General features: G+C 20.1%; 6 protein-coding genes across 6 annotated transcripts; 2 read left to right on the top strand and 4 right to left on the bottom strand. All coding sequences in view use genetic code 6, as the record gives it.

Annotated features, from left to right (window-relative positions):
- Positions 1-1,802: 1,802 nt before the first annotated feature.
- On the top strand, positions 1,803-2,204 carry TTHERM_00633339 (hypothetical protein; the record flags this gene model as incomplete). The annotated part of the gene is made up of 1 exon (XM_001471152.1): positions 1,803-2,204. One exon carries the CDS (start codon positions 1,803-1,805, stop codon positions 2,202-2,204), a length of 402 nt encoding a protein of 133 aa, XP_001471202.1.
- Positions 2,205-3,233: 1,029 nt separating this feature from the next.
- TTHERM_000633273 (hypothetical protein) lies at positions 3,234-3,868 on the bottom strand (the record flags this gene model as incomplete). Its single annotated transcript, XM_012796113.1, has 3 exons — positions 3,234-3,375; positions 3,494-3,563; positions 3,814-3,868. 3 exons carry the CDS (start codon positions 3,866-3,868, stop codon positions 3,234-3,236), a joined length of 267 nt encoding a protein of 88 aa, XP_012651567.1.
- Positions 3,869-8,673: 4,805 nt separating this feature from the next.
- Positions 8,674-10,951, bottom strand: TTHERM_000633271 (kinase domain protein; the record flags this gene model as incomplete). The annotated part of the gene is made up of 8 exons (XM_012796112.1): positions 8,674-8,694; positions 8,757-9,168; positions 9,220-9,521; positions 9,690-9,812; positions 9,881-9,939; positions 9,999-10,175; positions 10,272-10,613; positions 10,813-10,951. 8 exons carry the CDS (start codon positions 10,949-10,951, stop codon positions 8,674-8,676), a joined length of 1,575 nt encoding a protein of 524 aa, XP_012651566.1.
- A 2,511-nt stretch (positions 10,952-13,462) lies between these two features.
- TTHERM_00633270 (FAD-dependent oxidoreductase) lies at positions 13,463-15,358 on the bottom strand (the record flags this gene model as incomplete). The annotated part of the gene is made up of 3 exons (XM_001010065.2): positions 13,463-14,030; positions 14,709-14,917; positions 15,038-15,358. 3 exons carry the CDS (start codon positions 15,356-15,358, stop codon positions 13,463-13,465), a joined length of 1,098 nt encoding a protein of 365 aa, XP_001010065.2.
- A 375-nt stretch (positions 15,359-15,733) lies between these two features.
- Positions 15,734-16,775, bottom strand: TTHERM_00633260 (hypothetical protein; the record flags this gene model as incomplete). The annotated part of the gene is made up of 3 exons (XM_001010064.1): positions 15,734-15,836; positions 15,933-16,020; positions 16,439-16,775. The coding sequence occupies 3 exons, from the start codon at positions 16,773-16,775 to the stop codon at positions 15,734-15,736; spliced, it is 528 nt and encodes a 175-aa protein (XP_001010064.1).
- Positions 16,776-17,047: 272 nt separating this feature from the next.
- Positions 17,048-18,628, top strand: TTHERM_00633250 (transmembrane protein, putative; the record flags this gene model as incomplete). Its single annotated transcript, XM_001010063.3, has 1 exon — positions 17,048-18,628. The coding sequence occupies one exon, from the start codon at positions 17,048-17,050 to the stop codon at positions 18,626-18,628; it is 1,581 nt and encodes a 526-aa protein (XP_001010063.1).
- Positions 18,629-19,817: the final 1,189 nt, after the last annotated feature.

The following is a 19,817-nucleotide window of genomic DNA, read 5'->3' as shown; positions in this document are numbered from 1 at the left end:
TTATTTAATTTCGAAATTCGAATTCATTTACTTGTTTAAAAAAAAATAAGATTTATTTTATAAAATTTGCAATTTTTTATTAATATTTATTTATTATTTACTTATTTGTCTGTCTATTTATTTATTTATTTATTTTAGACACATATTCATTTCTTTCTCATAACAAAAAATATATATAATTCTAAAATTTTTAATTTATTATTATCATTTTTTCTTTAATTATTTAAATTTAAACACAAAATTGAATAATTTTAAATAAAAATTATTTGCAAAATATAATTAATTTTTAATTTTTAATTAATTTTAAGTATAGAATGAATTTATTTCTTTTAAATAAGAAATTATTTATTTCCTAAATTAAATTTGCAATTTTTATAAATAATTTGTTTATTTTGATTTGGGTTACACATTTATTCATTTATTTTAAATTAAATAGGATTTCCTTAATTAAATTTACATTTACATTTATATTTATATTTTATACTTACATTATAAATTATTTTAATATAATAATTAATAATTTGATAAATTTAGGAATTAAAGTCTTTTTTTTAATTAATTAAAAAAAACATATTTTAAATAAATTATTTATTTTTTTAATTATTTTATTAATTTTAATTTATTTATTTTTATTGAAGTAGAAATTAAATAAAAAACTAAAATTTACTTTATTCATTCATTTTATACATACATAAATAAATACTTTGAAAATCTCAATTAATGGTTCGTGATATTTAAATGTCAGAAGGGAGAGCTATATATTATAATTTTTATTTATAAGTGTATAGATATTATTTTCATAAATAAAAGTAAAACAGAAAAGCAAAAATAAATTAAATATGAAAGTGAAATTTCATTAAGGTTCACTATTATATTATTATCAATAGATTTGTGCTACCTTTTTTTAAAAATTGATATAGATAAATTATTTCAAAAGTCAAATTTAAATAATATGTAATAGACTTATAATCAGCCAGCCAGTCAGCCTTATATTTATTTAGATTCTTTTCAATATAATAATTTGCATACTATGTTAATAATTTATTTAATTTGATCTAAAATTGGCTTTAATAATTTATTTAATTAAATCTATTATCAAATTTATCACATCTTTCTTTTTTATTATAAAGTCAGTAAAATTTAATTTTTTAATTTGATTGATTGATTTAGTTTATTAAAGGAAAGTTTATACTTTTTTGCTTATGAAAGTGCAAGATAGATAAAATTATCTGTTAAAAATAATAAAAATTTTTACATTTTCTATTTCTTGATTTTAAAAGTTTTATCTCATTATATTATTATGTTTTTATTTATTTATTAAGAATAAAACAAAATAAATATTTTATTGAATTTAAGAAAAATCATTTTTTTTAATAAGGAAAGTCTTCTTTATTTACTAATGAAAAAATTATTTTATTTTTAAAAAGGAAGGGCAGGGCTTCTTTATTTATGAATGCAAAATCTTTTACAAAAGCGATTTAGAAATAGCTTACAAAATGTAATATCATTTCGTGCACTCATAATTTTTCAAATAATTAATATAGACTTTACAATTTAAGCTTATATTTATTTTTAAATTTATAAATAGTCTTTAATCATAAATCACATGAAATAGAGTAAATTAATTATCATCCAAAATTGCTTGCTTTCGCAATTCTTAATATAGAGTCTATACTCTAAAATTATGGATTATCAATTTAATTTATTGTTCTAATATTAGCTTTAAATTTAAGATTTTTGCTTATTTATTATTCCTGAAATTAATTAAAAAATTATAAAAGCAAAAAGAAATAAAATTAAAAATGAAAATAATTGTTCTTTTATTAGTAGTACTTTAAGTTATTGCTGTTAATGCCATAGATTTTCCCACAAATGTCCCTAGTTGGACTACCTAAGAATAATTCAACAACTTTGCTACTTGCATGAAATAAGTTATATCTGGAGATCCATGCGCAAAATCTTCTAATTAGGCTTCCTGCATTTCTTCTGCAACTGATTATCTTAATTGTTGGGCTCCTTGCTTTTGGGTAACTGATTATACTAGCTTTAAAACTTGCTAAAATTCTTGTGACAACAAAGCAAAAAGTGCTGATTAGACTCTTGTATCTTATGTTAATTCTTCTGATTAATGCTTTGGCAAGTTAAATAGCTCATTATTAGCTTTATCTGCATTTATCTTAGCTGCATTTTCTTTACTTTTTTGACATTAAAGAGCATCTAAAAATATATTTTAAAAATTAATATTTAGATTTTTGTAAAATAGTTTATAAAATATCAATAATAAATCTATCTATGTAAATAAATAAGTAAATAAAATCTTTGAGTATTGAAAAATAAACTTTCTTTAATATTTTCTCTTTTTAAAAATTTATAAATGTATAAATATATACTTAAATTTACTAAAGCAGTATTAAAATAAATCTATATACAGTATTATTTTTAATAATTTTATTTTTCTTTTTTTTAGTTTATCCAAAAGTTTTTGTTTCGTAGCCCTCCAAGGAAAATACTTGGAAGGCGAAAAAATAGTAGGCAGAGAGGTTTTTTTCTGCCTACTGATCTAAAAATGCTCCGATTGTAAATTCTCTTAACTCAATATAAAATTTTTGATATAATTAAATTTTGAATGAAAATTTTTTTTGCTTTATCAAACACAAAATCAATTAATTCTGATACCTTTTATCTCATTTTCTTTAAATTCTTCTAAAATATATATTTAGATTTACTAATTTTTATTGAAGAAGAAGAGCAAGATGATGATGAAAGATCAAATTTTTAACTTTTTTATAAAATTGATCTATTAGAGAGTTTTATTAACTGAAACTAAATAAATAGCATAATTGTGTTAGAATAAATGTTAAAATTTAAATTTTGCAACTATTTAATTTATAACTTGAAATTCGATCACAAATACATTTTGAATGGAAATTAAATTATAATTTTCAAAAACTAGGAATATCTGGATTTTTTAAGCTTTTAATGATGTACTTATTTATAAATTATCAATTATGAAATTTTTATCTTACTTCTAAAAAAATTGAATTTTAAATTTCAATTAAATAAAAAATTAAATATAATAGTATGTTTACTAAGTTAGGTTATCTATCTGGTAATAAAAAATATTTAAAAACTAAATCTGAATAATTTATTGTTTTTCATGTCTAAAAAAAAAAAAGTAATTAAAATTTAAAGCTACAATGAATATAGAAAACATAAAGATTTACTTCACATATTCATATTATTTTTAATATTTATTAATAATAATTCAAATTATTATTTTATTTATAATAAACAAGCAAACAAACAAAAAAAAAGTGTATTTCTGATCTCCTAAACTGTGTTGCCTGAATCTTACAAATATTATGTGATTCATCACTTTTTAAAAGCAAAAAATGATTTTATATTTAATTTTTTTTTGAAATTTTTCAATTAAATAATTAAATGGAAATTATAAATTAATTTATGTATGTAAAAAGATTAATTAATTAATTACCTTCTAATATTTTTATAGATATTTTTTAAATCTTGCTTTTTGGTAATAAAAACTTTCAATGTGTTATACCCTATTTATTTTATTCAAAGGTTTACTAAGAAAACTTACTTTTCTTATAAATAATTTTTACTTTCTTTATTATAAATAGGTAATAGATTTCATATTTTGGTTTCTTAATAGGATTAATTAATGATTACCAGCTGTTTTAAAAAAAGCATTTCTTGATTTTATTTCATCCAAAATTGTTTAAAATATATATTACAATCTATTATTATTTTTAACTTTTTTAATATTCTTTTTAAATCAGTGAAATATTTTACAATCTAGTTTAGAATTAATATAGTTAGTTAGTTACATTTTTTCAATTACTTTCATAACTCTTACTCACTTTTTTCATATTAAAATTAATACTTACTCTACATTAGTAACTTTCAAAAATATTACTATCTATTTTATACATTTTAATAAGATTCTCTATCAAAATTATTCTTATAAAATATTACTCGCTGTAAATTCAAATTAAACTTATTTTCCATCTGTCTTATTTATAATCTACTAATAATTAATTACCATCTGTTTTTCAAAAGTTGATTTATTTCTTTAATTTCTTATTTTTAACTCTTATTAAATTTTACTCACTATTTTATATTTAAATTTAATTTTATCATCAAAATTCATTATAAAATTTTAATTACTATCTATTGTAAATTTGAAAGTTAATTCAGCATTTATTTTCTCATCCAAAATAATTCTAAATGTTAATTACTCTCTATTTTAAACATTAAAGTTAATTTAGTACTTATTTTCTTATCAAAAATAATTCTAAAATATTAATTACTCCCTATTTTGAATATGAAAGTTAGTTAATTCAGCCAGCATGTATTTTCTCATCAATAATCTTTCTAAAATGCTAATTACCAACTATTTTGAATATGAAATTTAATTCATTTATTTTATCATCAAAAGTAAGTCATTCTAAAATATTAATTACAAGCTATTTTGAATATGAAAGTCAGCATTTATTTATTTTCTCATAAAAAATCGTTCTAAAATTTTATTTACTATCTATTTTGAATAAGAAAGTTAGTTAATTCAGCATTTATTTATTTTCTCATCAAAAATCATTCTAAAATATTAATTACTTCCTATTTTGAATGTGAAAGTTAATTCAACATTTATTTTCTCATCAAATATCATTCTAAAATAATAATACCCACTATTTTGAATATGAAAGTTAATTCAGCATTTATTTATTTTCTCATCAAAAGTCATTCTAAAATATTAATTACGTCCTATTTTGTATATGAAAGTTAGTTAATTCAGCATTTATTTTCTTATCAAAAATCACTCTAAAATATTAATTACTAGCTATTTTGAATATGAAAGTTAGTTAATTCAACATTTATTTCCTTTTCAAAAATCATTCTAAAATATTAATTACAAGCTATTTTGAATATGAAAGTTAATTCAGCATTTATTTTCTCATCAAAAATCATTCTTAATTACTCTCTATTTTGAATATGAAAGTTAATTCAGTATTTATTTTCTAATCAAAAATAATTCTAAAATATTAAGTACAAGCTATTTTGAATATGAAAGTTATTTCAGCAATTATTTTCTCATCAAAACTCATTCTAAAATATTAATTACTCGCTATTTTGAATAAGAAAGTAAATTTAGTATTTAATTTTAATCAAAAATCATTCTTAATTACTCGCTATTTTGAATATGAAAGTTAATTCAGCATTTATTTATTTTCTCATCAAAAATCATTCTAAAATATTAATTACTCACTATTTTGAATATATATGAAAGTTAATTCATTTATTTTCTCATCAAAAATCATTCTAAAATTTTATTTACTGCCTATTTAAAATTTGATTGAAAATCTAATAATTATAAAAAATTTAGAAAAGTTACTTTCTATTAAGTATGTAAAAAATTCCAAGAAGGTCTACTATAAGATGAAAAACAAATTACCCACTTATTGATATAATAAAATAAAATATATTTATTCTTTTAAGAAACAGAGTTATAGGTTTACATGCTATTAGAAATACGAAATATGTTTGATATTCTAACAAATAAAGTAAGGAATATTACTAGCTGTTTTGATTAATCAAAATAGTGAGATATTTAGAATAAATTTTTTTAAGAAATTACACTCTGTTTAATTTAAAAGTTAAGTTGTGATTTTTAAAGTTTGAACAACAAATGAATGTTTGTTACTTGCTTTTTTAAATAAAAAAAGAAAATAAATATTTGTTGATATTTTCTAGTAAAAATATTACCCACTATATTAAGTTTTAATTTGTATTTTTAAATTAGAATTCAATTATTTATATTGCTACATTCTATTTTATTAATTTTAATTTATTAATCGTCCATCATGCTAAGATTATAAAATATTATCAAAAAAATTACTGTCTATTATTTATTTTAAATAAAACCAAATATAATATCATGCCAAGAGGACAATAAGATTGATTTTTACTTCTTCCTATTTAAGTCATTTTATTTGAGTTGGTATTTTAAAATGCTAAAATTAAAAATTACCAATCCCTTATTTTAAAGTTTAAGATATTTTAGAATATTTTGATATCATTCAATCAATGAAAATACTTTCTACAAAAGAATAAAAGATATTTCGTTTTAATTTTAGAGTGGCATTTAACATAAATGCTTTACTTCCTATTTAGAATATTTCATTTTCTTCTTATTTAAAGTCATTTAAAAATTTTACTCACTATTAATAAATAAATAAATAAATAAATAAATAAGTAAATAAATAAGTAAAGTATCTATAGAAAATAATAAAAATTTTACTAGCTATTTTGTTGAAGTAATTAATGAATATTTGTTTGTAATAAAGTAAGTATGTATAATATTACAACCTATTTCAAAAGTAAAATGTTTTTACTATTTATTATATTATAAAGTAATTCTGAAATCAATACATCATCCTATTAATTAGCAGTCAATTTAAAATTTAAAATCTGACACGGTTTTTGATTATTATTACATTCTATCTTGCGGTAAAAAAAGTCTGGAATAATGGCTAATAGTTAGGGTTTATTTTATTATATTATTGTTATTTGATCAAAATTAAGCAAATTATAAAATTTAATTTTTAAAATTTCTGAATGATTGTTGATTTTATTACCTCCTTTTTATAATGTTTAGATTATTTTATTTTTCTAAAATTTATTTAAAATTATTTACCAATCTTCGCTTTTTTAAAATAATTTATTTAGTTTCTTTCAATAAAATATTCAAATTATACTCTCTATTTAAATTATTTAATGCAATTCATCTTATTTATTTCAATTAGCGCTTAATAATTACTTGCTTTTTTAAATTTTAATTATTTTTTGATTTTTTTTAATCAAAGATAATATTTACATGCTATTTAAAACATAATTGATTCATTTATTAGCTATTTTACAATCAAAAGATTACTATCTATTTTTAAATATTAATTATACAATAATTAAAATATTATAAGTAAATTCGTACCCACTAATTCATGCAATAATCTCATTTTTTCACTATCTGATACTTCTAAATCATAAAATAATATTTTACATCCTTTTCAAAATTTTATTTAACTCATTAACTATTATTTATTTCACTAAAATTATTACGTCATTCGGTTTTTACTAAATAATTTAAATCAGTATTTTCTAAAAAAAATAGAATAAAATAATATTACTCCCTAATTGATTATTTAGATAATTATTTATAAACCATTCTTTAAAATATTTATTACAATCTATTTTCCAATAATATAACTTATTTGTCTCTTCCAAATATATTTTTTACATTCTATTTTAAATATGAAAATTAATTTTGGATTTATTTTTTTTCTCATTAAAATCATTCTAAAATATCAATTACTCCCTATTTTGAATATGAAAGTTAATTCAGCATTTATTTATTTTCTCATCAAAAATCATTCTAAAATATTAATTACTTGCTTTTTTGAATATGAAAATTAATTCAGCATTTATTTATTTTCTCATCAAAAATCATTCTAAAATATTAAGTACATGCTATTTTTTTGAATATGAAAGTTATTTCAGCAATTATTTTCTCATCAAAAATCATTCTAAAATATCAATTACTCCCTATTTTGAATATGAAAGTTAATTCAGCATTTATTTTCTGGTTATAAATAATGTTAAAAAGAAATATGCATAATATTAAAATATCTTAAGTTAGGGTATATAATACTAAGAAATCTTAATAAATTAAATATATTTTTTTAAAATAAATATTTGTTCAAAGCCATAAATAATTTAATTTTTTATAATATTTACAATTTTTTTAAATTTTATAATCTACAATATTTAAAATATTAGATTATAAATATTTAAAAAAAAGAATATTTTACAATATCAGATACAACAATCACTTAATAAGAGGTGTCTTAAGATTATGCAGATATCTTTTATATAATCCAAAAAATCATTCTAAAATAATAATACCCACTATTTTGAATATGAAAGTTAATTCAGCATTTATTTATTTTCTCATCAAAACTCATTCTAAAATATTAATTACAGTCTATTTTGATTATGAAAGTTAATTCAGCATTAATTTATTTTCTCATCAAAAATCATTCTCAAATATCAATTACATGCTATTTTGAATATGAAAGTTAATTCAGCATTTATTTATTTTCTCATCAAAACTCATTCTAAAATATTAATTACTAGCTATTTTGAATATGAAAGCTTATTTGAGCATTTTTTGGTAAAAACTTTACATGCTATTTTGAATATATTTTTAAATTTAGTATTTTTTAAGGAAAGGAAGAGTGATTACCTTCTATATTAGAGAAATAGATGAATTAAGTAGTAATTATGGATAAAAATTAAACCCTCTAAAAGAATGTGATTATGAATTTATGATCATGTTTTTCAAACAAACAAACTTACTTCCTTTTAAATAAAAATTTTTTTAAAATGCTTAAATTGACTGAATAAAATTACATCTTTTATTGTGTGCTAAAATAGGTTAAGATAATTTAATAAAGGAGAAGAATAATTAAAGAGTAATAAATATATTTGCTATTGAAATATGAAGTTAATGGATTATTAAGGTTTAATAAATTTAAATAAATTATTAGTTATTCAGTTTTTTTAAGCGAATGTAACTCTTTAGTCAATAAATAATTTTCAAAAAGAATTAATTACATTCTATTTTTTATAATATTAAAATTAATTAATTTTTTTGAAGTAAACTGATAAAAAGCGCATACTTTCTTTTTCATAATATTTTTATTAGTTTCTATTAAAAGCTTATTTTTTGAATTTAAAGTTAATTTTTTCTATTGGTAATTCATCTTTCTTTTCCTATTTTTAATTTCTTAAAAAATAACATGTTACTATTCTTTCATTTCCTTCATTGGTATCTTCATAATCTAAGGTTGATTTGTTAACTAATTCTAAAATGATTCTAACTAGTTGAATAAATCTTTAATTGTTTTTTCTTATTCACTAATACTTTATTATAGTTAGAGATTTGCTTTCTATAATTCTTCTATTTTTTCCTCCTTTTTTATAAATTATTTTTACTAAATTGAGGATATTTTAAGTAAAATTTGTTAATCAACATATTATCTTTTTTGATGGTCTTCTTTCAACTCTTAGTTTAAGGTCTGCTCGTTTTTACTTTAAAAAATTGAACAAATGAGATAGATTAGAATAAGCAAACATATATACATGATTGGGTAAAACTTATTTGAAAAATCTTTAACAAATTCAATTTCATTTTTGAGTGAACTTGTGAACTACTAAATGTTTTCATCTATCATTTCAATAAGCATGTCATCTAACTAAAATTCAAAAGAAATAATTCCTTTTAAAATAATTAAAGCCTCTTTAATAGGCATTCTATTCTTTGGAACAAAATTAGTTAATCCTTCAATAATATATTTAAGCTAATTATGATAAACAAAATTTTTTAATTCACCATCATAATTTAATGGTTTGTGCTTATTTGATAATAAATTCAAATCTATTCCCTAGATCAATGTATATATTAGATATCCTTTTTAATAATTTATTTAAATAAAAATAAATTATATTTTTTTTATTTCATATAATACCTAAAGAACATGCTTCACTCTGTTTAAATTATTAAGAATAATATTAATTAGTTTTTAGAGAAATAATTTAAATAAAATATTTACTCTATTACTTGGCTCTTGTCTCACGGTGACACCTAATTTTAAATATTCATCATGATAAACCTTACCTATGAATGGATCAGCTGGGTCAATACACTCTGGTGCTTGATACAAAACATTTCCCATCTTTCATATATTTTTTGAATTGAATTATTTGAATATCTCTTTAATATGATAAAAATATGATTGCATACATATTGATTGAACGCATAGCCAGATTTATTAATTAGGTTATCTGCTAAACCAAAATCAGCTATTTAATATATTTAATAGAAAATCAATCAAGTTTTTTAGGATTTGTTTAAAATTTACAAACAACTGCATTTCCATGATAGTCAATTAAGATATTATCCATTTTCAGATCATTAACAAGGCAATTCTTAGAGTGGATATAATAGAGGCCTTGAGCAATATCATGAGCATATTTGATTACTGATATTTCATTCAGTCTTATGATTTAGTTCCTTTCTAAAATTTACGTGAGAGTTCCTTTTTATTTATAGCATTTAATTTTTCATTAAAATTTTTTAATTAAATGGTTTGTTTAATTTATTAATTTTTTAAAAAAATTAGTTTTATTTCTACCTTAACACTCAGTTAGAACTAAGTAACTAAATTGTTATCCTTCAAATTAATCTAAAAGACTGACTACGTAAGGGGAATCTCTACATTTTTTGAGTATTTCTACTTCTTATTTCACTCTATTGTTAAGATCTTCATCAATATTTCCTTGAGGATCTCTAACTTAAACACCTTTGATAGCATACCTCATGTTAGTATAAGAATTTTTTGCTAACAAAACAAATCCCTATACTCCCTGTCCTAAAAACCTAAATTCAGAATAACCTTTTTCAGTTAATTCGTTTTTCATAGTCTAATAAATAGAAATTTAATAAGGCTTTAACTTAGGTTCTTAGATATCAGAAACTTTTGTTAAAATTACAATAAAATATAATTAGAACAAAGACAGGCTTAATTATTAAATGGAAGGTTTGATTTTTTTTTATACAAATAATATATTTAAGTTTTAATAGTATCTGTGTGCAGGTTTTAATATTTCAATAGTTATAATTAATTATCTATCTATCTTTTCATAAAAATTTATTTTAATTTAAATATTTTTTACTGACTAACTCAGGCTTATTGAGCATTTATACACCTTTCATTCTGTACATCTCTTTGACTTTTTTTCTGTTTTGAAGATGCAAAGCAAGCTTATATTTAGCTTCTTAAGATTCGACAAGATTTTAGCTTATTATATCCATTTTTTAATATCTCAATATTTTTTTTCTAACAAATTAAGTTGAATTAATTAATTATGTGACAATAAAAAGTATTGCTTAAATTTTTAAATATTTATTTTTTGTTAAAATCTGATGTAATTTACTCAAATTACATGTTAAAAGAATATTTGAAAAATCAAAATTTTTTTCATAAACATTTTAATAGTACACATTAAATTTAGATCTATAAATAAGATTTAAATATCCCTACTTGCCATCATCTCAATCAAAATTATGAAAAATGACATAATGAATAAAATTAGCAGACTAACACATGCGCAAACAAAATAAAACAAGAAAACAACAAACAATTCATAATTTTAGTAAAACATAGAAGTAAATAAGCTTAGAGCTTAGGTTGATAGCGACTAAAGAAACTAATGAAGTAATTGACCATACAGTCAGTTTTCTAATTTAAATAATATTTATCATTACAATTTATTAATGTCTTCATAATAGTAAATATATGAATAAATGAATGGCAAAATAATTTAAAAGTAGCAAAATTAACATGTAATTTATAAAATAGATAACTAAATAAATAATGCATAAATGTCAAACTTTTGGCAAATTTTACTGTAAAAAACAATAAAATTTAAGACTATAAACAGATGTTAACATTTTCAAACCCTAAACCAAAACTTATTAAAAGACACTTTTATTTTATAAATAAAATTAAAAAAAGGTAAAGCATTATCTCATTTTAAATTATTAAAAGGCAATCAATAAAGCATATATTCAATTGCTTAACTAAATACAATAAGTAACCTATATAAAATACTATGCCTCATCGTTTTTATTACAAAAGTAACCAAAAGTATGTATATAATCATAGGACAAAGAGTAGTATACTTTTCATACTGTTTGAAAATTTCATCAAAAAAAATTAATTTTTTAATAAAGGATTAATGGATAAGAAAATTATTATTTGATATGAATAATCAATAACTTGAAAAATATGCAACAAAAACTAAAAAAGTAAATGTTTTTTCTACCTTAAGCCAACTCTAAAGTTAGAAACTCGCTATAAATAAGATGTTTCTTTTACTGAAATACCCATAAAACTCATATTAATAATATTGCACAAATTTATATCTTATTTTGAATATAGTAAATAAAGTATAAAAAGCTATTTTTTACTGAATTATTTGATTATAAGAGCTTTGATATAGTGATATGTAATCTATTTTGGCATAATTTAGTTATGAAACCTTCTATCCCTTAAGATTAAAGAAACTTCTATCTATATGAAAATAATAAATAGACTATTAGAGTATAGAACGGAATCTAAATTTTCCTCCTATGATTAAATGTCTATTTGATTATTCTTTAAGTAGAATTTTATTTATAAGAAAACATATTTATATAATAATAATGTTATTTTTAATTGATGAAAAGGTGCCATATGTTATTAAAAGAGTCTGTCTTGAAAGAAACCATAATCCATTATATTGATAAAATTTTGTAAGATTTTACAATAATTATTAGAATCTAAAGTACCCTAAAATCTCTAGATCTCTAGAAATGTAATGCTTTATCATACATAACAATCCCTCATTATTTCAACGAATTAAAATATAAAATTATAATTCAAAAAAGTATTATAAAAAATAAATAAATGTGGTAATTTAAAATTATTAATTTTATTTTTAAAAAATTAAAAAAGGCTTTATTGCCTAAATTTAATAATTTTTACTGTGAGGTTATTAACCTTCTAATTATTTGAGTACACTAACAGTTTTGAAATTGCCTCAAATATTTTAGATGATTCTTGCCTCAGGAAATTAGAGGGATTTTATTTACGCATATGAGAAAAATTTCACTTTTCACTTTTTTAAAAATTAAAAGTTAGCATAGCGGACTAGTGTTTTTTCAGGCCATAAAAAGAAACCTTAGTTATTTTTGTTTAACAGAGGTATGATTTATTAATTGCTTCTTGAGGGTCTCTTTAAAGCATTTCAAATGAATTTTCTTATTGACTATTTTTGAGATATAGCCTTATTAGGATTTAAAATTTTCTAATTCTTTATGAAAAACCATCTTTTTTATTTTTAAAATTTTTAATAATTCTTTTTATATTCTTATAAGTTGCTTTAGTAGGGATTCTGCCACTACCAGATTTTCTTTTTAAAGATCCTACTTCTATATATATTTTCTGTTGGCCATTTAGAGTGTTATTGAGCTAATAAAATGCGTAAAAATATAAGGCTTTCCTATTAATATAAATTTTAACAATTCTAATATATATTAAATTTTTTATAGATTTAAATTAATAAAATGCAAAAAGATTATTTCTAAATATGTTTAAAATATTTTAAAATGAATTAATTAATTTCTAAAATGTGAAATCAATTTATCAAAAATTTAAAAAAATAAAATATTTTGCTTTAAACTTTAATGAAATAATAAAAATATTAACTGGAAATAAACATATAAAAAAATTCAATAGTAAGTAATATAGATTTATTAATATTTTTATTTAATTGAAAAATATCAAAGTCTTGGTTGAACAGCTTTATCTTTAAAGAAATCTTAAGCATTTTTAGCAACAACAGAGCATATAGAAAGGGTAGGTCTTTGATCCCAAACGTCTCTTTCATGGGTTATACCACAAGCAGTGCCTGTTGAATGAGGATAAACAGTTACTCTGCTGCCATTAGGGCCAGGAGCACTCAAATAGTAATCAACCCCCTTTGTATGTCTGAAAACAGCCAATTAACCTTTGATGGGATAAACATTTTTATCATTAAAGAGTTTTCCTGAGTGAATACCAGCACAGTTAAAGATGTAGTCATGAGGTAGTTCAGTAACTTCTCCTTCGTCATTTAAGTGTTTATTAACAAAATTTACACCTTATTTTTTGCATTCATTGAATAATTCTTTCAAGAAAATGTCACCTTCAATTAAAACTGTTGTGAAAGTAAATGCATCATAGTATTTTCCATTTCCCCAGCTTACTTAGACTTGCTTAAAGTCATTAAAAATCTCTTTGGGAACAGAATTCTTAATATAATCAATACTATCTAAATGATAAACCTTCATGTATCTAACACCATTATATCTATTTTTAAAATCATTTAAATAAAAATCTATTTATATAAAAACAGCTCAAATTGTTTTAAGAAAAAGGCTATTTTAATTTATAAATTATTCAATAAATATCTTATCATCTAAATATCTTTCAATAAAAAAAGAATAATTTTAGAAACGAAATAACCTTATGAAATTAATAAATTAATATATTAATAAATAATACAATTCATTTCTCAACTTAATCAATCCAAAAATTAATTAAAGAAGTGGTATTTTTATAGGTATTAATAAAATGGTTTTGTTTAATGATTATGTGTGTGTAATATGAATTTATTTAACCATTTGAACCATACTTATTTGCTTTTTTAGTAGAATAAAATATTTAATTAGAACTAAATTATTCTAATTTTCTAAATTTTTGTTTTAGAATAATTACATTTATTTTTACTCTTTTTTTACTTGTTCACTAAATTGTTTTATTTATTAAAATAGTCTTAAATGTTCAAATTATTTTATCAAACAAATTAATAAATATCTTTTTATTAACTTTATTAATCAGATCCATCCTCTACTATTTCTGATAACTTTATTAAAATCTTTGATGATTAATTGACTATTATTTTGGTAGAAAGAACTTGTGATTGTTGAGGAAAATGATTGATTCACATGATTAAGTTGTAATTAAAATAATTTATGTATTTATTACACTTTCTTTTCGATTGAGTTTTTATAGAAGTTCCATGAGAAGTTACAAGCTTGATCATGGACTCTCTAGGTTTCTTCATTGATATTGTATTCATAACCATAAGGTAACCAATAACCTCCAGCAATCTAGGAAGCAGTGGGATGATTCTTATCAGTTTCAAGTGAGCATAAACCATCGTCCTTGACAAATTAGTCTGCATAAATAGTTACCTAATTAATTAATAGCAAATAGTTGATTTTTGGTAAAAGCTTTAAAATTTGAAATTAATATCATATTTTATTTATGAATCTAAGAATGCTAAAATGAAATTGAGTTAATTAGCTAATTACCTTGTAGCCAAGCTTAATCAACTCCAAAGCAGTGAATAAACCCATATATCCGCTTCCAATTATTCCAATATGATTGAGGTTCTTAAAAGAGCTGTATCTTTAGAAGAATTTATTGACCTAAATGTTAGCGTAGCCAGGAGCTAAGGAAACACCACCAGCACCATGACCATAATTATGGAGTATTCTCTTGCCTCTGATGATCTACTCGCTCAGATTAACACCACCTTTTCTACATGGTCTAAGACCGGCCTTGTAACCTAAAAAATTTTCATTGCTGAAATTAGGAGGAATCAAATCTATCTTTTCAACTTTGTTGCTCATTTATTTGTTTGAATGTTTAATTATAAATATTTTGTATTTATTTTCTTAATTATTGAATGATTATGATAATTTAATGATTATTAAAATATTAAAATAAATAATGATACAAACTTAAAGATTTAAAGCTAATACTTAAAATTTGATCGCTTATTTAGTAATACTTCTATTGCCAAATCCTTTTTATATATTACACATTTATTTACCAACGAATCAAATATTAAACAAATGTAATTTAGAAATTAGAAAGATCTTTCAATCGTTCTATTCACAAATCTAATTAGCTTAATTTACAAAATAAATTAATCATCCAACCCGACTCAAAAGATTTATCAGCCTAAAATATAAATCTAATTTATTAATATGTTCTGCTACCCTTCAAAATAACAAATTTCTTTAGCAACTGTTTTCAAATGAGTCTTGGTTCATATTTTTCTCAGAAATTAGGTACATAGTGATAACATATTCAACACCATTTCTTCTATATCAATAATTGTCCTCTAATATACTTAAAATTAAAAGTTTTAAAATAAGATATTATTTGCGTAAAAAATTAGTTAATTAATTAACTATATACCTATTTCTCTCTATCTTATATTTTCTTTTAGTGCGTATATTTAATTTTATCCTCAAGTAACCTTTTATAATTCTGACGAACTTTTTGTCTCAAAAATAATCTTATAAGCTTCAATTCATAGGAGAAATAAAATTTAATCTTTCATTATGACTTACTTTTAAAATTTTAACTTAATTTTAATCAGTATTAAAATAATTTATTCTTATTACAAAAAAATAATCTTTACTTTTAAAAAAATATCAAAAAGAAAATTAAATAATTAAAACCTATTACATGATTTAGATTTAATTATGTATTTCAACTAGTTAATAGTCAATCAAACAAAACTGCTTTGATTAATTGAAAGTTAATTAATTTTCAATCAAATTATCCTAGCAAATATTTTATATGCTATTTAACTTTAACAAGAAATATAAAAAGTAATGCAAAGTTTTTTTTTTTGATAAAATATTTTAACCAATTAAAATGGGATTAAATTACTGAGTAGAGATAAAATAATTTCTAACACAAAGGTTTTCCTCTAAAAACAGTTTATTCATAATCCATAGTGAGTTCAGCATAGTTAGTACTCTAAGAGTTCAGCTTACAAAAGTGTTCATAAGTCACTTAACCAACCTAGAAAGAATATTATTAACGGGATTCCTTGGGTCTCTGTTATTTTTTTAAAGAGCTCTATTGTTGTTGAAACTTTGATTCAAGGTTCTCTCTCTTAAGATTCTAAATATCTTCATCTAAATCATAAATTATTAGTTTTATCTTGAGTTAATTAATACTAAAGATATAAAAAGATGGAAATTATTCAAGATAAAGATTATTCTGTGATTGAGAATTATCTGTTTTCATATTACAATACTAAAAAATTGGATGTTTAAATTAACATTCAAAAAATGAAAAAAGAATTTGTAAAAATTAATATTAAATAATTTATTTTATATTTACTCAAATAAACACTATTATTTTATTCTTATTTTTTGGCTCTAAATTTACGGTTTTTAAAATACTGACTTATCAATAAATCATTAATTAAATAATTCTATTATGTTGTTTTTCTTTGATAATTTAATTAACAAAACTTTGATTGATATTTTTTAATTTTTAATTTTAGTTTATTAAGAATGGAAGAAGATTTTAAAATTAAAGAAGAGTAATCAGAATATATTTCAATAAGCAAATTGCAGAAATCATTTCTTGAATCTGATCTCAATATTTAAAGCATTTTATAAGAAATAAGTTGCATTTACCAGTAAAGTCATGATTCTTAAATCAAAACCTCTATTAGGAGTATTTTAAAGAATTAGTTGAGCAATCATTCATCTAATCTGCAACAGTCTTTATCAAATTTAAACTTTTCTCTTGATGAAGATTAGTAGGAAGATGAAGAATAAAAGTAAAATCATCAAGATGATGACTATTAAAATTAATAAAAAGTACATCTTTCAAATTAGAATCTATTTAAACCTCAAAATGGTGATAACCAAAGCATAAATATTAGCTATTAGTAGATGAGTGTGAACAATAGTAATAAATTCTAGCCAAATTTTTATAGAGATCTAAATAACATAGAACTTAGCAGAGAATATAAATATTTTAAAGATGTCAAATTTAACTCAGACAATTAAATTTCTAAATTTCATAATGATTCAAACCCTTAAAATGAAAATGAAGTTGATACTTTATAATATACTAATAAGCAAAGTTAAATTATAAATGATGAGGTTTATCAAAGGCGATAATCAGAAAAAAAGAATAATGGTGAAGATAATAGTTAAAAATAATTTAATTGCTCTAGCTTTGTTAAATAAAATGAAGAATAGGAAATTGCAGATGCTAATTAAAGTTAGTTGAGAGTCCCAAACAAATAAAGCGATAAAAAATTGATATAAAATATTGAAATTACTGATGATAATTAAAATATATCTCAAGTAAGAAATAGGAGCTAGATTTCACAAAGCAATTCGAATGATATTCAAATTCAAAAACTTAATTAGGAAGATTTAGGATAAAATATAGAAGGATAAGACAATAATGTTAGAAAGCAAAACAAAAATTAACAAAGGTTGATTAGAAATAGAAATTATTTTCTATTTTAAATTTAAAATAATAAAAATTCTTTATTATTTTTGCTGCTAGTGATTTCCATAACTTTAGCTATATTGGTGGCTTTAAAGCCAAAAATTATGCCTAATTTCTTATTTTTAAATTACTTCAAAGAAGACTTCAAATAAATTTAATTCAAAGAACTATAAGCAAGTTTAGAAGTATAAATAAAATACACTCAGAAATTATAACAGCAGCTAAAAGAAATTGCTGAATAAAAGATAACTTTGGAAAAAGAATAAAATGCTACTATATAAAAATTGAAAGATGGTTTAGAATAATAACAATTAGTGTAATAACAGAAAGAATTTGAGTAATAAAAAAATATTAATAATTTATAATTATAATTGGAGTAATTAAAATAACTCATGATAAACTAGCAAGAGCAGTACAATTAAAATGTGAGTTAACTACAATTATCACTTCAAAGCAATATACAATAACAAGAATTCCTTTAATAATAAAATAATTTACTAACCAAAGAAAAAACTTAAATCTAATCTGAGTTATTAGAAACGACTTCTAAGTATGACTAACTAAAAGAGCTCTACGATAATCTTCATCAAGTTTTAGAATTATTCAAGAAAACTTCATTTTGAAAAAAAAACAAAACAGTTATTTATTTAATTAGTTAAAAATATTTTTAATAAAATACTCTATATAAAACAAACAATTATTTCATCAAAATTATAAAAAAATAATCAATTTATTTAGCCAGATTTATATTAAATTAATTAGTTAATATCTATTTATTTAATTAGCTAATTAATTAGTTAATAATTATTTGCGTATTTAATTGGTTAGTAAGATATTTAGGTTTTAATTTCTTTTCCTTTAATCAAAAATGGATTTTAAATTCTTTATTTTTTTATAAATTTTATTATTTTATAAATTTATTTTTAAATATTATTTTCTACATAAAAAATAATCTCAAAAATTTCTTTAAAATTCCAATTTTTATTTATAAAAACCCAAAAAAATTTTTTTTGGGTGAATATTTATCGGGGTGAGGTATTATGAGGATTTACAGTATTATATATTTATTTATTTAAAATTATTGATAAAGTAAATTTTTTTATAAACATCTGTTATATTTTAATTTTAATGTTTTTATTTTGTCATATATTTAATTTTATAATATTTTGTAGAATTTTTATATTAATTAAAAAATGAAAATAAATGTTAGTTTAACATAAAAAATGTTAAATTATCAAAGATTTGAAAGCTTAAAGGATTTATTTTATTTTATTTTTTATACATTTCAAAAAACTAAAAACTTTATTTATTAAAAATATAAAGAAAAATAGTTAAATAGCTTCTACCACATTATAAAAATTATTTAAAAATGTTAAAAATATCTTCTTTTATTTAAATTTTATTTCTAAAAATATCTTCTTCTATATAAATTTTGTTTGTCTTTGATTTCAAAAAAAAATTGTAATTTGTCATAATTTAAAATTTAAAATTGAATATCAAAATCTCATAATATTTTCTTAATTAATTAATTTATTTATTTATTTATTGATATTTTATCAGTCTGTGTGCCTTGATTTTTTTTAATTATTTTTTGTTTCATTTTAATTTATGTTTGTTTTAATTGATCTTTTAATTTTTATTATTATCTTATATATTTATTTAATTCTTTTATTAATTTCTTTCTTTCTTATTTAAAATTCTTTTATTAATTAATATCTTTCTTTCTTTTTTAAATTTCTTTCTTTTTTCTTTTTATTTTAAAAATAATCTGAGCTGAGAGTTATCGTTATCAAGTTATCACAATTTGTTGTT

Source organism: Tetrahymena thermophila (assembly GCF_000189635.1).
Source record: "Tetrahymena thermophila SB210 genomic scaffold scf_8254764, whole genome shotgun sequence".
NCBI lineage: Eukaryota > Ciliophora > Oligohymenophorea > Hymenostomatida > Tetrahymenidae > Tetrahymena > Tetrahymena thermophila.
Note: the sequence above shows the minus strand (reverse complement) of the source record. Positions and strands in the feature narration are given on the sequence as shown.